Source organism: Talpa europaea (genome assembly GCF_964194135.1).
Source record: "Talpa europaea genome assembly, chromosome: 7".
In the NCBI taxonomy this organism is placed as follows: domain Eukaryota; kingdom Metazoa; phylum Chordata; class Mammalia; order Eulipotyphla; family Talpidae; genus Talpa; species Talpa europaea.
The window spans coordinates 1,777,370-1,798,347 of record NC_140074.1 but is presented as its reverse complement, the minus strand read 5'-3'; the positions used below and the strand labels follow the sequence as shown (position 1 = coordinate 1,798,347).

The 20,978-nt window shown below is 61.1% G+C and overlaps 1 protein-coding gene across 1 annotated transcript; it reads left to right on the top strand.

Annotated features, from left to right (window-relative positions):
- The first annotated feature begins 5,718 nt into the window (after window positions 1-5,718).
- On the top strand, window positions 5,719-18,738 carry GTF3C5 (general transcription factor IIIC subunit 5). Its single transcript, XM_084236737.1, has 11 exons — window positions 5,719-5,972; window positions 8,599-8,815; window positions 9,957-10,155; window positions 13,683-13,878; window positions 14,290-14,394; window positions 15,264-15,378; window positions 15,754-15,834; window positions 15,977-16,074; window positions 16,971-17,053; window positions 17,520-17,662; window positions 18,173-18,738. Exons 1-11 carry the CDS (start codon window positions 5,820-5,822, stop codon window positions 18,316-18,318), a joined length of 1,536 nt encoding a protein of 511 aa, XP_084092863.1. The 5' UTR covers window positions 5,719-5,819; the 3' UTR covers window positions 18,319-18,738.
- Window positions 18,739-20,978: the final 2,240 nt, after the last annotated feature.

Below are 20,978 nucleotides of genomic sequence, written 5' to 3'. Positions count from 1 at the left end.
CTCAGGCAACCCCTAGTCACCTTTTGAGTCCGGGGTTCCTGTCCATTGGTGAGATGACCCAGGCAGCTGGGGATTCTTTGGGCGCTGGGAATATTCTCCATCCCAATCGAGGCAGTGATTACATTCGTGCATTTGCGGACCAATGAAACCACTTAACCTTGGAGTATTTTATTGCGTGTAAATTATACCCCAATAAAGCTGCTGTAAAGTACGTATGAATATATCACGACACGTGACGGATAAGAGCAGTGCAGAGGGCAGGAGGGGGATGTGTCTGCATCACTCCCAGGGTGGTAAAAGATCTCATTTAAAATTGCTGTGACTAGGGCCTCCCTGGTGGTGCAAGGGGTTGAGGCGCAACCTATGAAGCTGTCCGCAGCCTCTGCAGCACGAGTTCAATCCCCCGGCAGGGAGCTAGCCACATGGCGCAGCAGACCTCTCCTGCCTCGCCCGCTCCTCCCCTCAGCAGTGTATTTCAGACAATCTGCCTGTTCTGTTACCCACTCTGTCTCTGGTGAATCCTCACCCCACACACCTCTGGCCTGCACCCCAGATCTTGTATACCTAAATCTTTTTTAAAAATGAAAAAAAATGTGCATTTACACATGCGCATGCTGCACTGTCACAGTTATTAATGATGGGGGAGAGATTTCTTTCTAAATGTGGATGAAAAGCAATTCCTGTTTGCACTTTTTAAAAAATTGTGGCAAAATACACAACCATGAAACATACCATCTTAGCCCTGAACTCTAATTCAGGGGTGTGAAGTTCATTCACATGGCTGTGCCACCATCACCCTGTCACACTGAGAACTTGTTCATTTTCCCCAAATTGACCCTGTCCCCATGAAACACCCGCTCCCTATCCCCTCGAACTCCAGGTGCTCACCTCCCCACTTTCCATGAATCTGACTACTTTAGGTCTCTCACATGAGCAGAACCCTACGGTACCTGGTCTGGCTTATCTCTTAGTGTAATGCCCTCGAGATCCATTCCTTTTATAGACGAGTATGTGTCAGAATCTCCTTCCTTTCTAAGGCTAAATGCTATTCCACGTGGCGCTTCTGTGGGGACAGGACTGTTCAGGTCGTCAACCAGGGAGCAGGGGCTGGGGCTTGGCTGGACCCTGGGACAGTCACCCCCCCCTTAAAGTCACCCCCTGGGAAAGAGGACAGAGGAGCTTTGGGGTGCCCTTCACCACACCACTCCAGGACTGGGGTGCCCAGCTGTACAGAGAAGATCTGGGCTGCTGTGTAGAGGAGGGGATGGGGCACGTGGGGCAGGCAAACAGTCAACTCGCCCTGGTCTTGGCTTGACCCCCCAGCTCCCATTACTGATTGGCATCACCTGCTGTTGCCCATCTGTGCTAGTCAGACGCAGGCCCAGGGCTGGGGCAGGAGCCCTCCGAGCGGCGCCGGAGCCCAGGTGGGGTCGCACACACGCTGGAGCTGGCGCCGGGGCAGCACGTCTGAAACCACCCTGCCGTGACGATGGGGCGAGTCTGCAGTGCCTCAGCGAGCCCTGGGAATAAGGGTCTCTGACCTCATGAAATGGTGAGGACGATGGGGTGGGGGTGGGGCATGAAGACGCCTGCTCGCCAGGGAAAGCCTTCCATGACTCGAGAGTAGACAATCTGACCCTCTCATGACGGAGTTTCAAAAATGAATCCTGGACGATTTAGGAACTCGGGAGCTCTGCCCCCTGCACGCGGGTCTGTGGCCGCTGCAACGAGTGACCGCAAACTGGCGACTTGAAACCCAACAAGGATTTGTTTTCACAGTTCTGGGGGCGCACTCCCTCTGAAGGGCCGAGGTCAAATCCTTCCTGGCCTCTCGCAGCTTCCGGGAGCTCCGCTCTCCTTGGCTTGCAGCCACATCACTCCAGTCTCCGGGGTCACAAGGCAGCCTCCCTCCGCCTTTCTCTTCTAAGGACACCCGTGATTGGGTTTAGGGCCGAAGACACCCTCTTCTCAAATTCCTTAGCTTAATCACAAAGACCCTTTCCCCAACAAGGTCACGCCGACAGGTTGCAGGGATTAGGGTGTGGACCTGTCCGAGCTGTGTCCAGCACCTGCTTGCTCTTTCCTTGGCACGTGGAGTACCTCGAGGGCCAGGTGTGAGGACTGCATGTGTCTATTATCTGCCTCCTTTGAAAGGCGGGATCTGCTGCCTGGCACAGGCTGGAGACAGCATGTTTTTGTGGAATTAATGAACGGAAGTCATGTTTTTCTTAATATTTGACTACAGTGGGAATCCTGTGGGCTCCAATATAGAAGCAACCTGTTTCATCTAACACGCCCGCTCCCCACCCATTCTCACCCCTGCCACGGGAAGTAAAACATTCCAACATGCATATTCCCCACCACAGTCCAGTGTCCATACACACAGATGGAGCGTTAGGAAGTGGCCCGTCCATCTGAGGACAGGGCTGAGCTTCCACTTCACATTCCAGACAGTGCGGAAAGCAGAGCTTCCGCAAGGCCTGAGGCTGAAGCTAAGGCTCAGCCGAGTTACCCTCAGCCTGTCGGCGATGGGAGGGTCTGAGTCTGGGAAGGGGAGCTGAGCCCTGGGGCTGCAGTGGCTTGTGCCAGGTGTCCCCACCTTTCTCCAGGGCAACAAACACTCCCCAGAGGGAGTGGAGCGTACAGGTCACCTCCATAACACCCCAATTCTGACCACCAAAGGTGGTGAGGGCCACAGAGACCTCAGAGCCCTTCTTTCCCATAGGTGAAAACAACCATCTTGCAGGGAACAAGGTGGAAGAGGACGCCCTGAAACCAAGCAACCAAAGTGCCCCTCAATATGTAGAATTTAAGGATTGGTGTCTAGTCTGAAGGCTACAATTATTTGGGGGGAAAGTCCAGCTGCTTCTTTAACTGGGCTCCTGGTCCCTCCTGGCTCCCCTCTGCTCTCAGCCTGGCCTCACAGCTCTACCTCTGCCGTCCTTGCCTTGGATCCCAGGTAAGACCAGGCTCTGTGCCCAGTTGGCCCCGTCTTCTCCTCCATCCAGGTTCTCCCCTCAGATCCCGTGACTCTGGGGCCTCTCTCTCTCTCTGGTGACCATGCCCCATCTGGGAGCTGGACCAAACAAGGCTCAAAGGAGCCAAAAGGCAAGTAGTCTCTGTGCCAGGGCCAGGAAGCCAGCGGTCAGTCATCCAGACTCGGGCCCCTGCCTCAGGAAACTGCCGTTCTGCAGGAGGAGAACTAGAAATAAAATAGTGCTGTGTGATGAGGTGGATTTGGGTTCCATGGGCAGAGGTTGGCACCACCTCCCAGGCAAGGTGAATGCCAAGCTAAACGTAAAGGAAGATGAGGAGCCGACCAGGTGGGGCAGTGTGGGGAAGAGGCAGGGTCCCTGGAGACAGGGCTAGCATGAGACTTCTACCGAGGTCACTGGCTGCTGTAGGGGGAGCAGATGAGAGCAGAGAGAGCCGGCGGGTCCTCGGGTTGGGAGGTGGGTGCTGTCAGGAGCCAGTGGGCTCACTCAGATTTCCAGGTGATTTAGAGTCAAATGTGCAGGTTCAGACTCAATTCCTACTGCAGCCAGAGGTAGGGTGCTATATTTAGCAGATAAAAACACATCTAGCTAAATTTGAATTTCAGATGGGTCAGTGTCCAGCATAAGCACGGCCCCAGTATTGCATGATTTTCAAATGTCCTGGTGCAGCTAACGTTACTGGTCAACTCTGCCAGCGATGAGGTCACCAGGACTGACTCAAGGGCACCAAACTCACACGGGTCTAATGTAGATACACCAATTTAGTATTCTACAGCTCCAGAGGGGGGAGAAACATGTTATTTGGGTTCTCCTTTCTGGAAAATTAAACCAACCATCTGAAGACTGTTCAGTGAGCAGAGGAGAGCAAAAGAATATGAGAAGTTGGAAAGGAAATTTTATCACAAGGCCCCACCATACATTATATTCTTTGGTGTCAGATCACACAGGTGCCCACTGGTCCCCCCTGATGAAATGCACTGTCCCTCCAGGTCATCCGTTTCTTGCAGGGGGTTGTACTTTGCTGGGGGTGGCAAAAGGGGCTGCTCTTTCAGAGTGTTGTTTCCTGCAAAGTCTCCCAATTACAAAATAATGTCATATTTCACACTCAACTCACACATTTTTCTTTTTGAGGTGTATGCCAGTCTGCAGTCCTTTGACTTCCTTAAGCCCATCTAGAACAACGTCCTCTTTTGATTTAGAAATCATTTCAGAGGGGCCTCCCTGGTGGCACAAAGGGGTTAAAGAACCTCACTGTGAGGCTGTCTGCAGCCACTGCAGCACAAGTTCGAACCCCAGTCAGGGAGCCACCCACAGGGCGCAGCAGACCCCTCCTGTCTCCCTGCTGCTCCCCTCAGCAGTGTATTTCAGTGGATCTGCCTGTTCTGCTCCCCACTCTGTCTCTGGTGAATCCTCTCACCCCCCGTGCCTCTGGCCTGTACCCCAGTTCTTGTGAGCATAAATAAACTTAAAAAAATCATTTCAGGGCCTCCCCGGTGGTGCAGCGGTTGAGCGCTGGGTTGCGAAGCTGCCCGCGGCCTCTGCGGCGCCGGTTCGATCCCCGGCTGCTCCCCGGCCACCGGAGGAGGGTCCCACATGGCGCGCAGACCTCTCCTGTCGCCCGCTGCTCCCCTCAGCAGTGTCCTTCGGTCCTTCTGCCTGTTCTGCTCCCCGCTCTGGCTCTGGTGAATTCTCTCACCCTCCCGCACTTCTGACTATACCCAGTGCATGTATAAACAAAAACAAAACAAATAAATAAATAAATAAAAACATGCCTCTATTAAAAAAAAAAAAAAGAAAAAGAAAAAAAAAATCATTTCAGAAACTTGGGGTACTCAAATCCAGGGGTCCCTTGTTCTTACTCCTTACAGCCTCAAGTCCAGTCCTTCCTTTGCACTCACTGCACGTCCTGGCCCCGGACAGCACCTCTGGCGCGTACTGCGCTGCCCCCCGGTTGACCTGAGTCCACTTTGGCCCCGTCTGGCCTATTTTCCGCACCGGATCCTTTTAAAGGCCCAGAGGAGACGGCGCGCTCCTGAAGGGCCGCGTCGAGGGCTCCCCGGTCAGGCACCCGCTTTCTAGGGCCTGTCCGGGCTGTGGGCCGGCGCCCTCGCTGCCCCCTGCGCGGCGCCCCCGCTTCGCCCCGGCACCCCGGATGGGCCGGGCGCCTCCGCTCGGTTCCGAGCAGCGCGCGGCGGGCGGCAGGCGCCAGGGCACCCTGCCAGGCGGCGGGGCGTCTCCAGCCGCACGCCGCGTCATCTCCTCCAGGGGCCGCCGGAAGCCCCGTCCCGGGGCGGCGGACAGAAGCGGGGTCCGCGCCAGAAGGACCCCGCGAGGGACCCGGCCCGGAAGTCAGCTCCTCGCCGCGAGCTTGCCCGCGCGAGGCGCACCGGAAGTTCTCCAGGGCCCGCCCCGAGCTGCCATTGGTGGACGGCGACGACGGACGATGACGCGGCCTGGTCATGACTCTCTATTGGCTAACCTTTGGGGGGGTGGAACCTGGCTGCCTCCTGGCTCCTCATTGGCTAAAATTTCTGCCGGGCTTAGGGTTCTCATTGGTTGAAGTCGCGACAGCGGCCCCGGGCCCCGCGCGGGAGGGTGCGAGACGGGCCCTCGCCCCGCCCCCGGGGCGCCCCCGCTTCCCCTCGGCCCCCAGCTGAGGGCCGGCGGTCGTTCGCCCCCGAGCCTCGGGCTCCCCTCGGGCGCGCGTTCCCGCGGGCCCTCGAGTCCGGGCGCGGCGAGGAAGCCGGAACGTCTCTTCCCGGAACCACCGAGGCGAGGCCTGCGGGGGCGCGCGGACGCCGGGCCGCGGCGGGCCGGGCCGGGATGGCGGCGGGGGCGGCGGACGCGGGCCCGGGAGGCGCCGTCCCGGTGGAGCTGCGGCGCGAGCGGCGCCTGGTGTGCGTGGAGTTCCCGGGCGCGGTGCGCGACGTGGCCAGGATGCTCTCCACGCTGGGCGGCGAGGAGGGCGTCTCCCGGGTACGGAGCGGGGCGGCCCCGGGCCCGGGGAGGAGGCGGGCCGCGCGGGCGGGCGGGCGGGCGGGCGGGCGGGGTCCTTGGCGACGGCGCGGGCGGCGGGCGGGGTCCCGGCTCCCCCCGCGTCCTGCTGAACCTGCCGCGGCCGCAGCCGGCCCGTTGTCGCGGAGGAGCGCGGCTAGGCCCGGGCGGCGCGGATCGTTGTCTGGAGGCCAGGAGGACGTGGAACCCCCGGCCCGCCCCCTTGCCAGCGGGCATCGCCTCGGGCCAGGGTTTCTGCCGGCCAAACTGCATGCGGAGCCGGCGGGGCCTCTCACCCGGGCGCGGGACCTGGCGTGAGGAGCCTGCCGGGAATCCAGCATCTGCCGAGAGCAGCAGGCGGGCATTACGGCCAGACTAGCAAGACCAGCTGCAAACCTTACGTGTACAGATTAGCAGAAAGTTAGGCAGGAACAGGGACTAGAGACAGGATCTTTGGCTGGCAGGAACTGTGGAGACACCCCACCCCCCGAACCCCCACCCCGCCCAAGCAGTAGCCCCTGGTCACTCCACCTTAGCTGACAACCTCGCATCCCGGATAACACATCCCCACGCATGTACATTCCCCACGTGCTTGCCCACCTTCTGGGGACCTGGTTCTAAATAAAAATGAGACTTCGCGTGGATGGGGCTGCACCTTCCAGGCATAAGCCCCTCTAGGCCTCTCGCTACTTGGACTTTGAATCTTCACCCCGTTTGGCCCACAACACTGCTGCTTCGCAGGCAGGGCGACGGAGGAGCAGTGTGGTATACTTCTAGCTTTACAAGTAGCGACAGCTAACATTCTGTACCACACACAGTGCGAGGTGCTGTACTTGCAGGTGACCCTGGTTTAACCAGGTAGACACTGTCACCGTCCGCATTTTACAGGGAAGTCAGCGAACTTGTTTAAAGGTCTCCCGGCAAACAGAGGAGCCGGGATGAGTCCTTAGCTCTGTGTAAGCACTTTTCCTGCACCAGATCTTGAGCCGTCTCTCCTTTGGAGAGGCCTACCCCGACTGTCCTAACTAAAGTGGACTCTGGCAGTTAACATCTGCCTTCTCACCCTGTTAATTGCAATCTGAAATTTTATCTCAACTTATTCCTTGTCTTAGCTCTGGGACTGTAAACTCCAAGAGAGCAGGGCCCTGTGTGTCTCGGTCACTCCTGTGGGTGCCTGCTTCCCGAATAGTTCTCAATTGCACGTCTGAGTCCTCACAAAAATCTGGTGCAGGAGCTAAAGACGCAGGTAGGAAAGGTGGGTCAGACAAGCCCCGCCCCTCTGCAGTGTGGGCTCTCCTTGTCTGCTTCCTTATCCTTCATGTCCAGAAGCCTCAACTGGACATTAAGCACAGGATGCCATAGTGGACCCATCGGTGGCGTTTGTTCTTTTATCCTGATCACGCTCCCGTGGCATTGCCTGCACCCTCACTATCACCAACCCCAGGGATATCTCCCCAGCTACACCGTGAACCCTTTGGAAAAGATTCTGGCCATTCATTCAGTCCATCCATGTTTCTCGGGCACCTCCACTGTGCCAGGCCACATCCAGGGCCCTTCCCAGCCCAGAAGTCTCAGATGTGTTTTTGGTGAGAAGGGATTCTCCAGGATGGGGCCTCCCTGGTGGCATAAGGGGTTAAGTCTCAGCACTATGAAGCTGTCCACAGCCACTGCAGCACGAGTTCCATCCCCGGCCAGGGAGCTACCCACATGGCACAGCAGACCTCCCCTGTCTCCCCGCTGCTCCCCTCAGCAGTGTATTTCAGTCAGTCTGCCTGTTCTGCTCCCCACTGTGTCTCTGGTAAATCATCTCACCACCACATCTCTTGCCTTACCCCAGCTCTTGTATGCATAAATAAATCAATCTTTAAAAAAAAATAAAAAATACATGAATCTCCTTTTCCTAGGTGTTGCCTGAGCTCCTCCTAACAGCAGGCCCTGTCCTATGAGCTTGCCGGTGGTGCCTTCAGACACACACACTGACACCTGTGTGGGGCAGTCATTTTCACGGGGGTGGGGCACACAGGCTGAGTGTCTGTTAGGTGCCTGGCCAAGTGGTCTGCACGTGTTGTCATTTACTGCTCGTGACAGTCCTGTGAGGTAGGCTGTGCTACGTCCATTGTAGGGAGAAGGGACCGGGACTTGGGGAAGATAAGTAACAGCCAGTCAGAGCCAAGGTGGTGATTACCAATTGATGTCACCTCCTTGCGCCTACAAGCGTCTGCATGTGGCTGCATACCAAGACCCTGGGTGGGGGTAGTTTGCTAGAGTAGAAAGTCTTGCACAAGGCTCAGAGCCCCCATAAGCTCGGGAGATGAGTAGATCCATGCAGACCCAGGCAGCACCAGAAAAGTCATGTGACCCCCAGATTGCACCTTGATAGCTGGTGGCTTTACCTGACCATTGGCCTTACAGCCCCGGACAAGGAAGAGACTCTGCTCATTTTTCCTACTAAATAAACACTAAGATCCTTGGGCTTCAAAATGAGTCTTTGGGAGTGAAAAGCTGAGTGTGAGACCCTGAATGTCAGGGTCACCATTGGGCTCTGGCTCGGGAGCAGCTCCCTGCCGGCTGGTCCTGGCTTCACTTTTCTCCTTTGGCCTCGCCACAGATCTACGCGGACCCCACCAAGAGGCTGGAGCTGTACTTCCGGCCCCAGGACCCCTACTGCCACCCCGTGTGCGCCAACCGCTTCAGCACCAGCAGCCTGCTGCTCCGCATCAGGAAGAAAACGAGGCGGCCCGAGGGCCAGGGGCCCAAGGCTCCCGCCACGGCCACGTTCCACATCGAGATCCTTGGCATCGTCTCCACCATTTACAAATTTCAAGGTCTCTGCCAAGTGTGTTCCTAGCTCTTGGGGGGGTTCAAGCCCCTGCCCCCTGCCTGAGAGGCCGTGTGAGGTGGCAGGATCTGCCCAGACAGGAGGACGGGCTAAGAGCAGCCAGCAGCCCCCTCTGCCCGTCCCTTGGTTGCCCGTCGCCTGCACCCCTAAGCTGCAGCCTATGAGCAACTGCCCTCTTTTTAAGCCCACTGTGTGGGACCCAAGTAAAACAGGCCTCCAGTTTTCCACCCCCGGTGGTGTGAGACCTTTTCTCGGTCTTGGCTGCTGCTGGTCCCGCTCCCTCTGCAGCCTTCCCAGGTCACCCCAGCCCTGTGGGACCGCGCGTCCCTTTGAATCTCAGTAGATCGACAGCCCTCGTGGCCCTCAGTTGGGTTTGCTACCACAGGGACCCCAGACAGGAGGCGGTAAGGGGCCAGGGAAGGGAACTATGGGAACTTTGGGGTGTGTCCCTTGGGCGGCAGCTCGGCTTCCCTCAGCCCAGGCCCTCGTCTGCACCGGGCCTTCAGCCCTCATGAAGGTTCAGGCCAGGGCCGATGCCCGTAAAGGCCAGGCCAGGCACACGGGCGGCCCTTGCCAGACGGCTGGCTAGCCTCGGAAGTGTCTGCAGTTACGGCTGCCACGCTGGGGGAGACGGATGGGAATGAAGATTGAGGGGGCAGGAGGAGAAAGGGAAAGAACAAAACGGGGCCACGGGTGGGCGTTCAAGCGTCGGTCATGGGGGGGACCATAGGACCCCCCGCGGCGGAGCCAGGTTCCCCAGGGAGTCACTTGGCGACTGTTGGCCCTCAGCCTGCCCCTCGGGGTCCCCGGCTGGCTGCAGCCGCCTCCCTGAGGCTCGTCAGACGTGCGGCATCTCGGCGTCTGCGCCAGCAGGGCCCGGGGGTCCCACGCGCTGCACGCTGAGGCGCTGCCCTGGACCGGCCTCCCCCACCGCAGAACCCATCCCCCCACACGACACTTAGCCAGTGACTTGGAGCGTGTGCGGCCTGGCGCACGAGGCGCCGCGAAGGCTGTGGTGTCGGTCCTGCGGCTGGTCGGCGACCCCCCAGGAGGCGTGGGCGCGGGGCTCTACGCGGCCGGGTCCTGCGTGGGCGTGACTGGGCGTGCCTGCGGCCCTCTCCTGCCAGGGATGTCCGACTTCCAGTACCTGGCGGTGCACACGGAGCCTGGCGGCCGGCATGTGTCCATGTACGAGAAGGTGCTCCTGCTGCGGCCCGAGAAGGAGGGCTTCTTCCACCAGGAGCTGCCGCTCTACATACCCCCGCCCATCTTCTCGCGGCTGGACGCCCCCGTCGACTACTTCTACCGGCCCGAGACGCAGCACCGGTAAGGCCCCCGGGGTCCTCACTAGCACGGGGTTCAGAGTGAGGCCCCCCTGAGCCCACCAGCAAAAGGAAGCAGAGCGCTGGCAGACGGCCCGACCCGTAGCGGGGGGTGTTCGTCCAGGAGTCTTGCCGTGTCGTGTCTCAAGCTTCCAAAAATGTGGCCTTTTTGGGCTTGGGCAGCCAAGGCGCCGCTCCCCGCCAGGCCAGCAGGGGCTTTGCCCAAGCCCATGGCCACTGCCCCTCTAGGGGCAGTGCGGCTGGTGACAAGGGGCCCTGACGAGAAGGGGAGACCCTGTCTGTCCTAGGCCGTGCCCAGCAGGAGGATCGCTCTGCGCTGTCCCTGAAGCGTGTCCTGGAGGTGTGATGAGACCCCTTCTCCTGAAGGAGCCCCGGGTCGGGTCAGCGGGGGAACAATCTGGCAAAAGCTGTTACAATTGTTGATGTTCTTCCCTGTGTTGAGAAGCAGCGTGCCTCAGGACTGACACCTGAGCTTGCCTCGGTGCAGACTCGCAGGTGAGAACGTTCCCGGATTAACTGTCCGAGCAGCAAGAAACAGAGCCTGGTGGTGGGGAGCGCGAGGCGCCCTCTGGCGGGCTGTCCTGCGCGAGCCTGGCTGCTCCCCCAGAGTCCCCATCTGCAGCGGGCTCACAGTGGTGCCCACGCCCCTGTGCTTTTCGGGGGTTAAAGAGACTGAAGAGTTTGGAGATACTTAGAACAGTGCGAGCCTGGCGGATTTGATGAATTAGTAAGCGGCTGGTCAGATGACAGGGACGAGGCTCCTTCAGCTCGGTCTGTATAAGGGCAGGAGGGTTCTCTATGGCCCGAGCAGACGGGTAAAGGAGGAGCGAGTCCTAGGTGCCCTCGGTGGCTTTTCAGGCTTTTATTGGGATTTACCAGGTACACGGCAGGTCTCCCAGCCCCCAGCAAGTCTTCACTCTACCTGGGCTCTCCAGCGTTCTCTGGTGGTTCTTTCTCTGCTCTCGTGGTTCTGCTTCTGCTGGCGTCTCCGTGATGCTGCTCTTATAAGCCCAGTCTGTCAGCCCAGGTGCACCCACTTACGCATGCCCACACCCTCCTCCAGGTGCCCGCCATCAGGCATGCGTGCAGGACCGCAAGGATCCATCATCCATCCTAATGGTGGGAGGGCAGAAAAGCCTGACACTTTACTTACCCTACAGTCTCCCTGGGGTGTCGGGACCTTGCGCAGGGCTAACACAAGCCTGGAACAGCCTGGAAGTGTGGGCTCAGGACAGTTGTCTGAATAACCATGTTTCCCGGTGTCCAGATGCGTGTCTTCAGGGAGATAAAGGGTCACCCCAGGGCGGGGGCTTAGGGTGTCAGACGGCTCTCGGACTTGCTGGCATCTGAGACAGATCTGAGCTGTGACAGCGGAACAGGGGCGATCCTGGAAGAATATTCCAGATCAGAGCACTGGCTCTAGCTAAAGAACAGCGTGGGGCCAGTGGCCCTGGAGAGTGGACAGTGGAAGGGGTAAGGCGCTCAGAGTTAATTTTGGGCGGAAGGTGTAGTGTTTTCTTTAAAGAAAAAGACCATGGAACACTCCAAACATTTTCCAAAACAGTCCTCTAATGGACCCCACCGGCGTCCTAGCTTCCAGGACCGGCAGCTCCTGCTCCCCCAGCACCGCAGTGCCTCAGGGGCCGTGAGGGGCGTCTCTCAGGACTGATGCTGCAGTTCCCCCTGCACCTGGCGCCCCTCCTCGTTCAGGAGAGCTGTGACGGGGGAGGCTGTCAGGGGGAGTCCACAGCACCCCCTCCCCGAGCGCACATACACCCCCCTCCCGTGGCCTTTTCTAAATCAGGCTCGTTAGACCAAAACATTACGGAAACCTGTAACTAGCAGGAACCGGGCCGCCCGCCGGCGGGAGCCCTGAGTGAGCGGTGGTTTCCATGACTCCACCAGACCCCGCGCAGCGCCACAGAGCGTGAGGCAGGGGTCTGCAAGTTCACTGTTTTCTGAAGCGTTGTGAGTACTTTTCCCCCACAAACATTTTACTCTTATGGTCAGAAACAAACAAAAGTAGAAAAAAAGAAACAGCTCCCTCCGTACTGGTGCCCCGGCACTGGTGGCCCCGGCACTGGGTGTTGACCCCGGCACTGGGTGGCCCCGGCACCGGCTGGCAGCGTCTGAGTCACTTCTCTGTCCTGCAGGGCCAGCAGGCAGCTGCACCCGAGCCTGGGGCGGGGAGGGGGCTGGGGGGCGGGGGAGCCGCCCTTGGCCCTTGGCCTGTTTTCCTCCCTGAGTGGTTTATCGATTTTCCACACGTGGAGAGAACCTGCCTTTTCTCCCAGGACCACATTGATTTTTTCTGCCCCACTGGCCTTCCTGGCTAACTGTACTGTTGAGGGGGGCGCTGGCTGCTCCCTGCCTGGGTCTGGGGATGTTGAGCTCCTCACAGTCGGGTCCCAGGACAACCAGGAGGCTGGCCTGAGGGTGTCCCTCCTCCTTGGGGGGCAGCAGGGGCTCAGGGGTCCTCCCTGCTGCTGCCGACCTGCAGACAGCTCCCCTCCTGGAGTGAGCCACAGGGCTTCCTTTTCAGGTGCCCGGGGTTTCTGGGAGGCATCTGAAATCAGGGTGAAGCTGCCCTATGGGGACGGGTTCCTAGTGGAGTCACCTCGAAAAAGGCCTCGACTTTCCAATTTGGTTTCCCAAATTGGACAAATCTGCTGTTTAGCACAGACGTGCAGCTGGCCCATCCTTGTAGGAAATTAAATGGGATCATGTTTAAGAGGCAGCGATGCCCCGGATGGTGGTCGGGACAGGTGGCCTGGGGAGGGTCCGATGAGATGAAATTAGCCACGAAGCAGTAGTGGTAAAGCTGGTGGCGGGCTTCTGCCCACGCCCACCTTCCCGTGGTAACCTGTGAGCACCAGGCGTGCCCTGTGTGAGCAGAGAGCGCAGCCTGGCACCTGGCATTTAGCCCCTGTGCTCCGAGGGGCTGTAGCAACAGCGGTAGCTGCTCATTCCTGCGGAAGCTCACTTCCCAGCTCACTTCCCGGCGCAGGCCTGGCTGCAGGGGATGGCCTGGGTGGGCTGGAGACCTGGCCGGGTGGGCTGGGGTCTCCGCAGCCTCTCTGGGTTTGGCGCTGGGCAACATTGTTAGAAGGAGCTGGGAGGCAGCTTTTGACCTCTGGGCCTCTGTTCTTTCCCCAAGAAGGGGCTCCTTCAAGGATTATTTTGCGGCTTAGGGGGCTGAGCAGTGAAGGCTGCTGAGCAGGTGCTGAGTTTGCTCCCCGCCTGTCACCAGCCTCCCACAGGTGCCCTTTGTTGCACCCCAGCCTCAGCTCTGCTCGAGCCACAGGCCCCACTCCTCCCGGCTGTCTGGCAGTCATTTCCTCTCGCTCCTGGCGTCAGCCTGGGGGCGCAGGCTCCTCTCCCCGGCCAGGCTTCCAGGGAAATGCTCGACCGCGGGCACGGCGAGCCTGGTGGGCTCCCTGCCTCATCCTGCCAGGCCTGCACCTGGAGTCTCCTCGTGCCCCGCGCCTCACTGGCTCCCTCTGCCTGCAGGGAAGGCTACAATAACCCCCCTGTCGCCGGGGAGAACCTGATCGGTCTGAGCAGAGCCCGGCGCCCCCACAATGCCATCTTTGTCAACTTCGAGGAGGACGAGGTGCCCGCGCAGCCCCTGGAGGCCGCGGTGCAGACATGGAAGAAGGTGTGTGCCAGCCCCATGGACCAGAAGGTGGAGGAGGAGCTGAGGAAGGTGAGCGCTGGGCCCTTCGCCCTCAGCTCCCTCACCGGGCAGCTGACTTTATGAAAGCGGGTGCTAGGGTTCAGTAGCACCCGGATGCCTCGCCCCGGGGTGGTGTCCGAAAGCCCAGAGCTGAAGATGCGTCTTAGAATGCCCTCAGTGGGGGGCAGTCAGGGCTTTGTCATAAGGTGGCCTCCGCCTGGCGCCCAGCCCCAGCCCTTCTTTGTCCACTCATGGACCTGCCGAGCGCCTGCATGGGCTGGACAGCCTCGTCCTGCCAGTGCCCCCCCAGCTTGCGGGTTCTGGGAAGACCCGGCCGGGGCTCGTTCCCCTGTCCCCGCGTCCCCAGAGGCAAGGATGGCGGGTCTCAGCGAGGGGCGGGGGAGCTGCCTTGTTCACTGTGGCCTCTGCCTCACTCCCCAGCTGTTCGACATCCGCCCCATCTGGTCACGAAATGCTGTCAAGGCCAACCTCAGCATCCACCCTGACAAGCTCAAGGTCCTGCTGCCCTTCGTGGCCTATTACATGGTAAGTGTCCACCCAGCTTAGTTCCCCAGGTCATCCTACCCCTGAAGTCCCCTCTGAGAGCCACAGCAAGAGCAGGCGCCCACCCCTGACAGTGCGACAGCCCCTAGAAGGGCCTACTTCTGGCCAGATTTGGGTGGCTTTGGGGTTAAGGATCACGCTTTTAACTGACCTCATATTGAAGAACTTTTTAAGGACCGGTCGCCAGGTTACCGTTCCTGTTCCTCCTTCCTGGGGGGGTGCTTACCCCTGAGGAGGATCCTAGGGGACCTCCCTGGGGACTGACCTGTTTGGCCGCAAGCTCCCCAGCCACAGTGGCCCCCTGCCTCTGCCCACTCTTCCTATGCCAAAGGGGGCAGAGCCAATGGGGACTCAGTCCCAGAGGGCATGGAGGTGGGGGCATCATTACCGAGGCCCTCCTTAGTGCCAGGATGAAGGGGTTCTGCCTGCCAAGGGCCCCTGCGTGGAGCCACAGGGGAGTCTAGCAGAAGACATGACACGTGGCAGGGATAAGAAAGGCTCAGCCCCTCGTCCTCATACCCCAGGGCTCAGAGAGCGGCCGTGGGTTCTTTGCTCGGCCTTCTCACCCTGAGGCCCTGCCGGGCGCCGTGTGAGGCCAGGCCAGCAGCAGCGTGGACAGAGCGCGGAGCGCTGCAGCTCGTGGCAAGGGCCTGCGTCTCCATGCTCACACACTGTGGGGAGGGCCCGCGTCACCGCCACCAGATGGAAGCCCTGGTGCCAGCGCACGGGCAGAACTGGGGTCCAGAGTCGTGTGCATGCCTTGGGGTGTGTGCTGCCCCAGCATAGGCCTCTGTCCTGAGGGGGCCAAGGGTGGGTCTTGACCCTCCATGTTCTCCCACTGGTTCTCTCAGATCACAGGCCCCTGGAGAAGCCTGTGGATCCGATACGGGTATGACCCCCGGAAACACCCGGAAGCCAAGATCTACCAGGTGCTTGATTTCCGAATCCGCTGTGGAATGAAATACGGTAAAGATGACCAGGATCTGCTCCTTGTCTTTCTCTTCTGTTCTCCCGCTTCTAGTCTTCTCCCTTGTGCTAAGGATGTCTCCAGTGGCGAGAACAAGAGCCCTTTCCCCCTGGGGAGCTCTGCGGGCCGCACAACAGCGTAGAGTGAGGGTCTGCTCTGCCCTGGCCCGGCTGCTGCCCCTGAGCTCCTGAGCCGCAGGCGCCATCATTGCCTGGCCCGTGGTCACCTGGCGCCTGTCGCGGGCCAGGCCGTGCAGCTCCGGCCTCATGAGCCACTGCCCGCAGCCTGTGTGGTCAGTGCCCCCTTCTCTGGAGCCAGTGCTGATCCAGGAGGCACACAGGCCAGCCCCGCCTGATGCGCCCCCTGGTCTGCAGGTTACGCCCCCAGCGACATGCCCGTCAAGGCCAAGCGCAGCACCTACAACTACAGCCTCCCCATCACCGTCAAGAAGACCTGTGAGTGCCAGCCTCTGCAGGCAGGCCCTCGCCCTCACCGGCAGCGTGGACGAAACGGGCACCTGGACGGGCGGGCGGGCAGAGGGTGCGCGTGGGGAGCAAGGCCACCTTGTATCCACAGCACTGCTGTCGTCCCTTGCAGCCAGCCAGCCTGTCACCATGCATGACCTGAAGCAGGGCCTGGGTCCCTCGGGGATGGCTGGCACACGGAAGTCGGCCTCCAGCAAGTACAAGCTCAAGGTGGGTGCCCCTGGGCACCAGTGAGGGCCCTGTGCAGGCCTGACATGCTGTGCAGGGCCTGCACTGTGACCCCCGGGATTCTGTGGGGCAGTGTTGCCTGCCCAGCACCTAGACTCCACTCCCGCCATCAGGGTGGCCTGGGCAGCAGGAAGGGAGCTTAGGCAGGGGGCGCAGAAGGCCGCTTGTGCCCACAGGTGGTGGCTGGCCTCAGGGGCACCCATACCACTGCTGTGCAGGGCTGCCCATGAGCGGCGGACGTGGGAGGCCAGGTAAGGCCTGGGCTCATGTGAATACAGCACCGTGCAGCCCAGCTGGAGGGCGGGCAGTGCTGCAGGGGCACGCGCCAGGGCCCACAGCCCACATCTGCATCTGCAGAAGATCCTTCCCAGAGGCCTTCCCCATGCTCGGCTGCTGCACATGTGCCACAGTGGGGGGCCCACCCTGGAGTCAGATACCTCACATCGGGGGTGGCACAGAGTGGGCCTGCAGGAGAGGGCAGAGGGCCTGGGGACAATCTCCCTGCACCATTGTCTCCTGGCTGCTCGGGGCAAGGGCGAGCACCAGCTGGGCAGTGGGACAGTGTCCGGTGTGTAGGGCCCTGCCTGGCGAGGAGGCGAGCGTGGCTCTGGCTGAGCCACGCCATGTTGGGGCCTGCGACCTCCCGGAAGCCATCAATCCCTGAGGTCAGCAGGGAGCCTCGGACAGCAGAGCCAGCGTGAGGCCATTTGAGCCCCTGACCTGCCACACAGGCGGCTCCTGTGCTCCAGGCCGAGGGCGGGAATCCAGGGACCAGCCAGCTCCTTGGAGAGGACTCCGTGGTTGGCCAGCGTGTGTGTCTCTAACACCGCCTGCCCCGGGCAGCTCCACCACCTTCCCTTCTCCCCGCCTCTCCCCAGGACTCGGTCTACATCTTCCGGGAGGGGGCCTTGCCGCCATATCGACAGATGTTCTACCAGCTGTGTGATTTGAATGTGGAGGAGTAAGTAGGGGGGACCTGGCGTGAGGTGGGACCGGGAACTTGGGTCCAGGCTCTCCCAGTGTGTTTCCAGCAGCTCTTTCATGGCACGTGGGCGCGAGTCTGGGGCGAAGGCCCCCTCTGGGGTTGGGGTGGACTCTGGGCTCGCGTCCCCAAGGCTGCGCCCTGAGCAGCATCTGTTCTAGTGAAATCCCTGCTCCTCGGGGGCTGACCTGACTCCCAGAACCCTCAAATCCACTTGCTTTAGTGGCAGTTACAAAGTGGGGGCCGGGGTGCAGGTTAAATACGGCCTCAAGTCTGGGGCGAGCTGCCAGCTCCTCTCACAGGGAACATGCTGTGTGCACAGGGGCCAAGCAGGCCCAGGAGCGCGCTGTCCAGCTGCTCCTCACAGGCTGTACTGGGGCCGCTCCCGAGCACGCAGCCAAGCTCACAGATACCCCAGCACAGAACTTGACTCCCCAACCCCCAGGTTGCAAAAGATCATTCACCGCAACGACGGGGCCGAGAGCGCCTGCACGGAGCGGGACGGGTGGTGCCTGCCCAAAACCAGCGACGACCTGCGGGACGCCATGTCCCTCATGATCCGGCAGACCATCCGCTCCAAGAGGCCTGGTGAGGGCCGCGCGGCAAGGGGAAGGGAGGCACTGCCCCCACCGGGCTGAGGCCTCCCGGGTGGAGCCTGGCTGGGCAGTGCTGCCGCTGGGGCCTGAACATTACACCCTGACGCCGTCCCACATCCAGGGGAGAGTGGGGATGGGCCAGCAGGAGCCCAGGTCCCTTACCCTACACCCCGCTCCCCGCTGTCCCAGGGGCTGGGCTTTCGTTGGGCTGCGGGTCTGACCAGGCAGGGAGAGCACTCGGGAGGCCCCTCTCGGCTTCTTGGTGGGGACCAGGCACAGCCACCCCCACCGGCTGACGCGAGCAGGCCCCTGCACCTCCGAGCCTGAAACCAGGCCGTGGCCCTCGCCCCAAAAGGAAGCTCCAAGCAGAATGTTCCCGCAGTGCTGTTAGCCCGGCCCCCGCGCCGTCCTGCCCCACGAGCCCCTCAAGAGCGCCGCCCTGGTTGCCCGCAGGCCCCCGGCAGCCTGTGTCGGGGTAACTCTGGCCTTCTGTCCCTCCCAGCTCTCTTCTCTAGCCCGAGCAAAGCCGACGGCGGGAAGGAGCAGCTGACGTCCGAGTCGGGGGAGGAGGAGGAGGATGAGGAGGACTTCAAGCCGTCAGACGCGAGTGAGAACGAGATGGAGACCGAGATTCTAGACTATGTGTGATGCCCTGGGCCTCCCAGCCCCGCGCTGGGTCTGGCCTGTTCGAGCCGGGACCAGCCAGGGTGCCCTGTGCCGCCACGCCAGCCAGGCTGCCCTCGGGGGCCCTGGAGGCGAGGGGGCCTGGCGCTGGGGCAGCAGACCCTGCTGTTGCACTCTGGCCTGGACGCCTGGGGACAGCCCTGAGGCCTGGCTCACACCTCCATGGGCGACCATGCCCGGCGCCCAGCTGCACCCCTCGCCTCCCTCTGGCTGAGACCAGCAGGAGGTGGAGGTGGGGAGCAAGCCGTCGGGCAGGGCCTCTCCCTCTCTCCCCTGACACAGCGTGGGGAGCCTGGCTTGCTCTCAGAGGGCAGAGCCTGGCCTTGGGCTGGAGCTCATTTGGCCATGGCCAGGCCCAGCTGGAATCGTACTTATTAAACAAGCTTTCCCAGGAGTCCTGGCGCCTCACTGGGGGGCTGCACCCAGGGGTTTCCTAGCTCTTTGGATGCGGGCTCCCGCTGGGCCCTCATTTCCTCCCTCAGCCCCCCTTCAGTGACCTCACGTGGGTGGTGCCAGCACCATACAGAGAGGCCTGAGGTCCCTCGCCAAGCGGGTGGGGTGCCAGGGAAGGGCCGTGGGGTCACAAGTCAGCCCCTTCTGCTCCAGGGGTGAGCTCTAGGGCCCTCCAGGAAACCGCTCTTGTAGCTGCCAGGGTGCACATGGCTCCGGGGCTGTGCTCCCAGAAGCACTCGGGCAGCCTGGGCCAGATGGGAGCTGTTACCCTACCCTGGGCCCGCAGACCCGGCCCCTCAGCCCATGTCAGCCCCTTAGCACTGTCAGGATTAGACCCTGAGGGTCAGGCTCCTGGGGGTCCAGTTCCCATGGGCGGCATGGAGTGAACCACCATGTGGAGCAGCAGCTGTTGGGGGGGACAGTGGGGAGGGGGGAGATACTGCCCCAGGCCTGTCCCTGAAGCCACCAGAAATAGAACTTCCTGAGGGGAGCTGGGTCCTGCCTGCTCCTCTGGTGCCTACTGTTTGCCCTTGGGCTGCCGGGCTGTGGGGGTTCTCCCCACATGCCCCTCACGGGAGAGCTGCCAGGTTCTGGTTCCCATCTCCCCGAAGCCCCTGGGTCCCCCTGCAAATCTGAGGTGAAGAGGGCGGGACACCCCCTCTCCACACCCATCCTGTAACCTGGCCCCACCACCTCGCTGCCCCCGTCGGAAACTTCTTAAGTTCCACCCACATGTAGGAAGAGGATTTGGTGACGCTGACGCCCCACTTAGAAACCTAAACGCTGCCCCTTCAAAAGCTTTTCACTGGAAACGCCCCCCCGCCCTCCTCCAGGGCCGGGACTTCCCTCGGCCCCTGCGCCAGGATTCCTTTGTGTTTTGCCCGGATTGTTGGGCAGGGACCCCGCGGCCTGCGACCGGCTGGTCTTTTAGCTTCCAGTCGCCAAGACAGCCCCGCCCTGCCAGGCCCAGCCGCCACCCCCCACCCCGGGTATGGAAATGGTATCTGGAGACCCCAGTCAGCGCCAGGGCTGGCGGCTACTTCTGACAGAGCTTTTGTATGTACATAAAAAATCAGTTTACACAGATCTATCCCAAGTAAGACAAAATTTTAGGATTTTGCTTCTCTGACACCAGCTTCCTTTCCTACCCATGCGAGAGGCCGGGGCTTCTAGCAGCACCACCACCCTCAGCCCCCACACCCCCGCCCCTGTCCTGTAGTAGGAGACTCTGAAAGTGGAAAACGCAGGCCCCGGAGCAGGCGGCGAGGCGCGGGTAGGCATGCGGTGCAGGTAGGCATGCGGGTGCTGGCAGAGACCGGGCAGTCGTGATGAAACGGCAGGACGCTGGGTCACTGAGGGCCTCGCGCCTTCCCCACAGCACGGACAGCCCTGCCCCGAGTCTCCAGGGTGGCGAGACACCGTTAGGGGCCCTGCAGTTTGAAATGGGTGTTCCTCTGCTGGAAAATGAAGGTTGAATGTTCCTTTCCGAGCGCCTTGTAACCTGCGAGTCGGCAGACCCCGGCTGGCCGAGGTGAGCGCCTTCCGCCGTCTCTGGGCGAGGGCGGGCAGGAGGCCGGCGAGAAGGCAGCTGGCACCGGCCTGACTTGCAGCGTTTGCCGGGTGCGCTGTGCACAGCCGCGTCTGCCCTCTCGGAACACGCTCCAGTCCAGAAAATTCTAAGTGTTTGCCTGAGCGGTGGGTGCCCCTGTCCTGCTTTCCTGCCCTGCGGCTGCGCCCGCTCAGAACCTCGACACTAGCCTAGACTAGCGGGGAGGTCCGAGACTCCCCGAGTTCCCGATGGCTGTGGAGACTGCAGAGAAACATGAGTCCCCGCAAATCGGTGCATCCAGTTTCAAGGGCGTCCCCGGGCCCCCACGATCTGCCCTTCAATTTCCAGCAGGTCCACGGGCCGGGACTCAAGTGTCCACCACAGCACTGGGGGCAGGAGCCCGGTGCTGGGCGCAACCTGAGTGCCCGGTGGCAGGGGAGCGTGTGAAGGAGGCTGGAGGACTCTTCAGCTCTGAAAAAAAGATGAGCTCTTGCCGCTGGTGACAGCAGGGGCGGAACCGGAAGGTAGAATGACAAGTACCGGATGGCGGCGTGCCGACGCGGGATCCAGAGGAACAGCGGGACAGGCCAGGCCAAACCAAAACAGCCTGGAAGCCTCAGAG